The sequence below is a fragment of the Nicotiana tabacum genome, chromosome 2, assembly GCF_000715075.1.
Source record: "Nicotiana tabacum cultivar K326 chromosome 2, ASM71507v2, whole genome shotgun sequence".
In the NCBI taxonomy this organism is placed as follows: domain Eukaryota; kingdom Viridiplantae; phylum Streptophyta; class Magnoliopsida; order Solanales; family Solanaceae; genus Nicotiana; species Nicotiana tabacum.
In genome coordinates, this window is record NC_134081.1 from 74,454,757 (window position 1) to 74,463,538 (window position 8,782).

The window sequence follows — 8,782 nt, forward strand, 5'->3', positions numbered from 1 at the left end:
TATGCGAAAAAGAAAAACATGAACCAAATATTACATTAACAATACTATATTATATGTGTAAAAGAGAAAAAATCAATCAAATATTGTACAGCTTCTGCTAAATTTTATGTAGAGACTATTTTTATTTTTATTTTTTTAATCTTAGTTTTAATACATAAAAAACTCCTATCTATCCTGCCACCAAATGATCTCTTAGGATTATGATGGATGATTATGATTTTTTTATCTTTAACCTGGAATCTCCAATTTGAGTTATGGTAATAGAAAAACATAATAAAAAATAATATAGCAATATAAATCCGAATTAGTTTAAACCTCAAAACGAATATAGAACATCGAAAAAAAATGCAAAAAATACAAGCAACAAATTCGGAGGTAATTAAGAGGAAAGAAGGGTAAAAGTGGGGGTGAATAGAATTAAATAAACAACAAATGACTAGTAGAAGTTGAATATCGTTGTCATGATCAACACACAAATAAGAGAGAGAGAGAGAGAGAGAGGGGAAAGTTGTCGCGTAGCGAAAGGGGGCAATTGGAAAAGGAGCGTAGCGGTGTGTGTAATTTCACAAGAAAAGTGGGGGCCGAAACTGACATTCTAGCACAAACATGACGAGAAAAAAATCAAAGAATAAACAACACACAAAATTTCATTTTTTCAAAGAAGACCCACCCCCACTCTTATATTAGGGGTAGGTTTCGGATAGGACAGCTTTGTAGAGTAACACTACCTTCGCCTTTTTCCATTCTCTTCTTTTAATTTCTAACACTGCCTTTTCTATTTTATTTTATGTTAAGCTTTTCTTAGTCGGCTAAAAATAAAATAATACTCTCTCCATTTCAATTTAGATAAAATAGTTTGACTTGACACGAAATTTAAGAAAAAAAAGACTTTTAAAACTTTTGATCTTAAACGCTTTGTGGGTCATGACATTTGTATGGTTATAACAGCTTCTCATTAAGGGTAAAATGGGTAAAATAAAGAGTTTAAAGTTGAATTATTTCTAAATTTAGAAATATGTAATTTATTTTGGAATATACTAAAAAGGGAAGTAGCTCATCTAATTTGAAACGGAGGGAGTAGTACTCTCTACACAATAAGTAACCATTTTATCTTTGACACACCTATTAAGGTAACTCCTAGAGAAAAAAAGATATATTCATTAAATTAACCTTAATTAATTATTACATTGACACATTGGAATATGTAAATAAGAGAAAATTTTGAAAAAATAAAATTAATTCCTTCTTGATTATGTAAATGGACACTTATTTTAGACCAAAATAAAAAGGTAAAATGCTCACTTATTGTGAATCGGAGGGAGTATGTTTTTTACGTTTAATTTTATTTATTTATTTGATGTATATTTTTATAATTATAAATATATTATATAATATATTTAAATCATGAATTTAAAAATACTTTAGGTATATGTAAAAAAACTACTTTTTATCTTTTAATGCATTTAAGTTCTATGCATTATTGATTTAAAACTATTTATACAATAAGTAATAATAGTGGAGCAAATATACATCATTATTTCGGTAGAATCTAATAACTTGAGTTTAAATTTTATATTTATTTTTAAAAATTTACTTAAAATATTCAAATAATGTATCTCAAATTCAATAAACTGTCATGACATGAAATTTAAAACTCATAAACGTAAAATCTTAAATTGACTTATAATAAATGACATAGATAAGTTAAACTATATTAATAAAGTTAATAAATGTTTGTGCTCTATATCCTTTTGAAATTGGATATCCAAAGTAAATATTTTTGTTACCTATTTTATGTGTCTCTCTATTTCTCTCTCTCTTAATTTCTCTCTCACGCTAGCTAAATCACAGGGTTGGGGTAGGGGGTAAGGGGGAGAGGGTGAATAGTGGTGATTAATGGTACAAACCTGCTTTTTGGTGGAGAGAAGAACCTGATGCCTTCTTCTTTTGATGTGTGAGTGGGTGGTGCTCTTTTCTCATCAAAACATACTCTCTACTATATCTCTTCCCCTTCTTTTCATCATCTAATACTCTCCCCAGCTACAACTACTTCTACTCCTAATACTTTTGGTATTTTATTTTCCTTCCATTTTTCTCATTATATATTATCCTCTTAAAGCTCTCATCTTTAGTCTCACATAACAAATAAAAACGCTTCAAAATCAACAAAGTTTGTACCTTTCTCTTATTTTCCTCCTTTTTTTGTGTGTGTGTTTTTTGCCCAGACCCTCTTGATTTTTTCTCTTGGATGATCTTTTTCTGCTTGAATTTGAATATGGGAGCTGGTGTAGGTACTAGATGAGGTTTGAATACTGAGATTTCTTGTGATTTCATGATCTTTATTCTGTGATTGTTTGAGGTTTCTTTCTATGTTTTGCAAATCTGGTCTCTCTATTTTTAAGTTTTGAACTTTGATATCTGTGTGGTCGCACTTCTTCTACTGTTCACTGAGACCAGCCAATAAAGATTTGATTTTGATTTCTGGGGTTTCTTCATTTCTCTCTATCTTGAACTTGAAATCTAACTCCAATGAACCTTTTTGATTTCCTCCTCAGTTTCCACTAACCTTGACCAAAGACTCAGTTTTGTTATGTAGGGATCTCATATATTTGTTGTTAAAACTCTTTAGATTTACTTTGTTTGGACTTGATTTTGAAAATGTATTAGTGCTTAGTTGTTCCCCAATAAGCAAAGCTTGAGAAATTTTATGTACCTTTTTCTTGGGTTTGCCCACATAAAATAACGTTTCATGAGACTTGATCTACCTTCACATCTTTGCTTGTGGGTTTCTTTCTTTCCCAAAATTAGTTCTTTCCTTGGTTAATTAGTCTTTTTAAGATGATTCAACATAAATAGGTGGCTTCAGATTTACTCCTTCCTTCCTTAGCTTAGCACATAAAATAACATTGTTGTTGACCCCTTTAGTCTTTTGTTGGTCTTTCTTGAAACTTCTCCTCAGCTTGATCTCATGTTTTTATTTTTTTAACTCTATCTTGCAGGCTGATTTTATGAAGAAAGGGTAAAATCTTGGTGTTTTAGTGGTGGTGGGGTTTTGTTTTGTTGTCTGTGGAGAGAGGCCTTTAAGAGGCTACTGTTATGCTGAAGGCTAAGTATAATAAGGAGATAAGACTAAGTAGTAGTCTTAGAAAGTATAATAATAAGAGCAGCAGCAGTTCTTGTGACTGTTGGGAAAACAGCACAAGAAAAAGAAGAAAGGAGAAGCTTATCAGCAGATGTTATCCATTGAAAAACTTGCAGCAGATCCTTCCCAAATCTCTCTACTGAAAAGTAGTAGCAGTGATGAGAGGCCTTCTTCTTCTTCTTCTTCTTCTGATAAGAAGCAACTAGATCTGTCCAACTCTGACCACTTTGATGATAACAAACCACTCCCCAAATTCTCCATAAGGTAAAAATATATCTATATTTCCTCTGTCTCTTGTCTTTGGGTTTCTTCCCTTCTTCTCCACCAGCCCTTCAATGTTCTACTGTTGAAGGGGATTTTAGTCATCTAAAGATTTTCTTTCTTGACTCAGATCCACTGTTCCCGTCTGATCTTTTGATTTTGGGAAACAAAAAGATTAGCCTTTTTTAGCTGGTTGTCGTTTCCTCTCCTAGTCTTATTTCATGTAGCTATGTTCCTTTCATATGACAAGCAATTACAGACTGTTGCTTTCTGCCAATTCCCATGCTAATTTTTGTTCAGGTTGTTTCTGACATATGATATGAATTGTTTTCTAAACAGAAATGATGTTGTATTATCTTGCAGAGATTATGTTTTCAAAAGCCGGAGAAAGGACATAAAGACCAACTGGCCATTTTCTCAGAAAAATTTGCAGCTTTGTTTGAAGCATGGCGTGACAGATTTGTTACCCCCTTTTCAATCTGTTAAGGGATGTGCTGTAGATAATTGTTCGATTGACAAGGACAATATTATAGGAACTTTTGATCAGGAGGAGCATTTTAAGGTAGATGATGATCCTAGATGTATGCCAAAATTAGCTGCTGATTATAGAAATATCAGTTCAAGTCGATCTGATAAAGAAAAGGCGATCCGGTCAACGATAACCAGTCAGTCTTTTTCTGAAATTGATTCAGTTCCAACAGCTGAAAGGAATCCTAGCTTGGGAACAGAAGCTGTTGGGAAACCTGAGAATAAAGGTCTTTTACCTCCCATGTCAAACAAGAGCGGGAGCACAGCACAACCGCCAGCAGCAAAAAAGTGCAGATTAATAGTCAAGTTGGGCAACGTCACAGATTATCGAACCGTAGAAGAGGAAACCACCACCAGCAACAATTTCATGGCTTCTGAGGCAATGGCTTCGAAAGTATGTCCAGTTTGCAAGACTTTCACATCCTCATCAAACACCACCTTGAACGCTCACATTGATCAATGTCTCTCTGGAGAGTCAACAATCAAGTGGACAGAAAATTCTAATAAGGTGATTAAGCACAGGATAAAGCCAAGGAAAACGAGATTGATGGTGGATATATATGCAACAGCTGCGTGCTGTACACTGGAGGATCTCGATAAGAGGAATGGAACCAACTGGGCCTCAAACCCGAGTTTGTCTGTTCGAGAGACTGAGGTATCTGCTGTTGAGAAACTGGATAAACCTCCTCCTGTTAGTCATGAATGCACTGATAATGAAGGTGCTGTTTATATTGATGCCAATGGCACAAAGGTTCGAATTCTGTCCAAGTTCAACGACGAGCAGCCACAATCATCAAAGCTGGTTAGTGATCCTCTTCAGAAACATTTGGTTGATGGAGATAAAAGAAGCAAACTCGTTTTGACAAAGAAGAGGAAGAAGAAGAATCATATCCAGAGACAGCACAAGCTTTTGAAATCTTCTCGTACTAAAAAGTTTTGCTTGTCCAAGCCCTATCACTGTCCCAAGGTAATTTTTTTGCCCATCCTAGATATGAAGAAGTTTGCCCCGCTTCGCCTTTGTTCTTGAAATCCTTTTTAAATCAAGATTATTGCAAGTCATCTTTAAAATATTTCTTCCGAAAATGTAGCAATATAGTGCAGTGAAGAAGCTGCAAACTTTGAATGGAAAACAAAAGAACATTAGGAGAATAATGTTACATGTCTTTCCCGGTATCTTGGCCTTCTTGTTAGCTTGATTTCATGATTGTTTGTTTTGGTGGTTGGTGAAACGGAGGGCTAGATCGCTTGGTTCGGGGGTGGGGGTGGGGGTGGGGGTGGGGGTGGGTGGGAGTTTGCATGTGTTGAGAACTAAACCGTAGTAGTTTACAACAAGCTTCTACTTACTTCGTTTTGTTATCTTTTATCAAAACTATTTTGCTTTTACCAATTAGCAGTTCTATCTAAATAATTTTCTTAGAACTAATTCGCAAAATATTATATGAACAGATTAAGAGTGGTCAAGATGGCACCTTTTCCCCCCGAGGAAATGTTGTCAGAGAGGATTGCTTAAATAAGCAGCTCAGATCTCCAGAACAGGTGGTATTAAATGGATTAGGAACCATAAAACAATGGGCATGTTCGAAGAGAACTGGCCTCACAAGGAAGTTCAGTGATAAGGACAACCATCAGCGTTCTGGAGGTGTTATGTTGACTGGCGTTCAAGATGACAATGATGTGTTGCCTATGACTGATTCATCTTTGAAGATAAGAAACTGTCTTTACAAATCTCCAAGATCATCTGCTAATACTGTTTGTTTGCCTGAGAGTAGCCAAAGAATGGGGGATGTGCTACTTGAGCCTCAAGATGAACATACCGAGGAGCCTTCTCTGCAAAAGAAAGTGGACTTTTCATTGTCTCGATCTCAATTCCCATCTAACAAGAAGAGATCCCTAGTGTTACAAAGGAACAAAGAAAAACATTTGAAGGTAGCTGTCCATTCTGTAAACAATGGCTCCGGTGATCTACTAGAAAAGGTGGATAACTCTGAGATCAATGGTGAACCGTCCACCTCTCATCCAGCATTCTCCTTGAAAGATAGGAAGTTGTCATCATCGAGGAAGAACCTTTTGTCTGTCAGTGAAGGGCCTGCTCGTGGTGTTAAATGTAGCTTGAAGTGGGAAACAGCTTCCCTTAAGAAGTCTAGTATGCGCTGCACTCCAGAATCAGAAGAAGCCGGAGTTTGTCAAACTGAAGGAGAGAAACGTTGTATAAGAGATCTCAGTGAAACTAAAGTTCAAGGGAGCAAGAGTTGCGATAGGGTAATTGTTAAAAGATCTAGAATTTTAAGCATCGGGAAAAATAGGGAGGAAGTTGTGGTTTCTAATGTGGAGGGTACTCTGGGCTTGAAGAGCTGCTCACAGTCTTCAGCTGAGACTGATTCTGATAATGAAACTGGCAGCACTTTAGCAGGTGCATCTGATGCTATAAGATCTGTGAAAGTGAATGATCAAACTCAGAATGACAAGACTATGGATCCAGCTGTTGCCTCTGAATTCTCTGCGAGGGGAGAATTTATGAGTTTTCGCAAGTCTTTGGATGCTGGATCTGATGAGTTGTCTGGTTCTGCTAGATCTCAGTTGTTTAGTGAAGAGTATGAAGGATCTTTTCTTGGCACCAAAGCTGCAACACGTTCGCAAGATCCTATTTTAGGTGTTGAAGAAGAGATGTTTAGTGCAGCGGAAATTGGGAAAAGTATGATTGATCACAATCTTCATGACGATGTTACTGAATTGGGATGTAATGATGGGCAAGGGAATTACTTTTTGGAGGTTGATCCAATTCCCATACCAGGACCGCCTGGATCTTTTTTACCTAGTCCTGGTCGTATGAGCTCAGAAGACCTTCATGGGAGTTCATCATTAACCAGCAGTAAAATTCAATCTTCTGCAGATTATCCTGAATTCTTTGATCAGGATTCTTCTGGTTCACCTACTTCTGCTGCATCAACAGTTTCTAACTTCACTATGGCTAGAACTGGCTCAAGATATTCAGACAAGTTGTCTGGCGATGGAAGGGAATCTTCTGAAAGTCTCAGATGTCACACAGCTGGCTGGGAAGATAAAAGGTGTAGCTTATCTGGCAGCAGTATTGTTGATCTTCTGGTGGAAAATTCCGTCACTCTACTTCAGACAGCAAATACAGGAGATGAAAGGGATGGACTGGACAAATTTAATGCAAATACATTCTTTCCTGGTAAAGGCACTTTCAGATTTACAAATGATAAGCCATGTTGTTGTGTTAGGAAAGAAGGAGCATCTCAAGAGTCACAGCTCTTACAGCGACGGGCCATGGAACCTTTTCCTTTTCCTGCCAGTGAGAATCAGTTGAGGCCTGATTCAATCAGAAGACCTAATAATATCAGTAACTCGTTTTCTCTTAGTGACTCGAGTTCAGGACCTGAAACAAATGCCACTAAATCATCCACTGGACATACTCAATTTGGAGTTTCTGCTGATTCTGAGTTCAAGCTCCCAACTCGTGATTATGAGTCTTGTCCATCTGCTTCCAATCCAGTTCTCAGGCTGATGGGAAAGGACTTAATGGTGGTCAACAAAGATGAAGACTCCCCACTGAAAAGATCATCTCACTCAAATTCCATGAATGACCTGGCAAACACTAGACTTTCTGGTGTTTCTTGTGGCAGTCTTCGTAGTGAGGATCTCTACTCATCTCGTCAGGTGGATGCACATAATCGTCTTGTCTTTCAAACTGGTGATCCAGTACAGCATTTTGATGTCAGATTGTTAAATGGTTTCAAAAGTCGCGACAGTTACTCAAGGCCACAACAGCTGTCCCCTACATCTCCCGTCTCGTTTTCGTGCAAGGGTAGTGGCATCGGATTGATGGGTTCCGTTGGCAGACAAGACTATTTAGAAGGGTGCAATTTACATACTGTGCTCAATGGACCAAATGAGACATGTGATGGGAAGAAGTTTGTGGCAACTCCCATATCTCATTGGCAAAATTCAACTTCAGTTGGGAATGCCGTCAAGGAAATTATTATAATTGATGATTCTCCAGAAAACGGGGCTGATTCTGCATACACCATGGGAACGGGGAGAAGCAGGTCGTCAACTAGTATCCAAATGCAGATGATCAGCTCGGGCTATACCTCAAAGTTTGTGAATTTCTGCGAAAATAGACCGCATGGTTCTCCTTACAGCGGATCTGGAGTAGCTCAGAATGCGAACTTGCCTACTCAAATGAACGAGATTCCTGCTAAGTGGAATGGCAATCCCGAAGGTTGTAGTTTTGTTCGTCCAAGCTCTTTCTCGGCTTCCTCGTCACCTGCAGGTCCTTTTAGATCATCTTTGTATTATTCTCCCGGCTTTTCATAACCAAGAATGTTGCCTTGCATGGGCATTCACTCTCTTGACAGATAATAGAAACCTGAAGCTTACAAAGCATAAATATAGCAGTCTGAAGGAAAACCCACACAGCAAGTTTGAGCAGATGAGTTATTCTAGATTTGCAGGTTTTGCTTTAATAGCTACTTGAAAAACTGAAAGTTCCATAGAGATAAAAAGCAGTTTACTGAGGCCAGTTCGAAAGTTCCCTGGAGTCTTATGTATAAAAGTCTTTTGAATAATGAGTTGTTCCAAGGATATGAACTTCCAAAGTGGTTTCTTCTTAATATCTTTCTTTTCCCCATTTAGAGGTATAATTCTCCTCTATGATAGTACTTTACTTCTAAGAATAGTCTAATATATAGAATACTAACTTTGCTCTTTTAGAATGAGAACTGTTCTCACATTAGTGGGTTTTAGATATGGATTTAACAGACAGTATAAAGAACTTTGACAATATCAGCACATTACATGTAATTACCTGATGGTGTAAAAGTTATTATA

The 8,782-nt window shown here is 37.0% G+C and overlaps 1 protein-coding gene across 5 annotated transcripts; it reads left to right on the plus strand.

The window, feature by feature from the left end:
• The first annotated feature begins 1,840 nt into the window (after positions 1–1,840).
• LOC107822081 (uncharacterized) lies at positions 1,841–8,581 on the plus strand. 5 transcript variants are annotated; one of them, XM_016648577.2, is made up of 4 exons: positions 1,841–1,954; positions 3,000–3,406; positions 3,767–4,898; positions 5,378–8,581. In XM_016648577.2, exons 2-4 carry the CDS (start codon positions 3,234–3,236, stop codon positions 8,267–8,269), a joined length of 4,197 nt encoding a protein of 1,398 aa, XP_016504063.2. In that variant the 5' UTR covers positions 1,841–1,954; positions 3,000–3,233; the 3' UTR covers positions 8,270–8,581. The 5 variants fall into 5 exon arrangements, with proteins under 5 accessions (XP_016504063.2, XP_016504060.2, XP_075090524.1 ...); XM_016648574.2 differs by having other exon boundaries at positions 1,856–2,070; XM_075234423.1 differs by having other exon boundaries at positions 1,925–2,303.
• Positions 8,582–8,782: the final 201 nt, after the last annotated feature.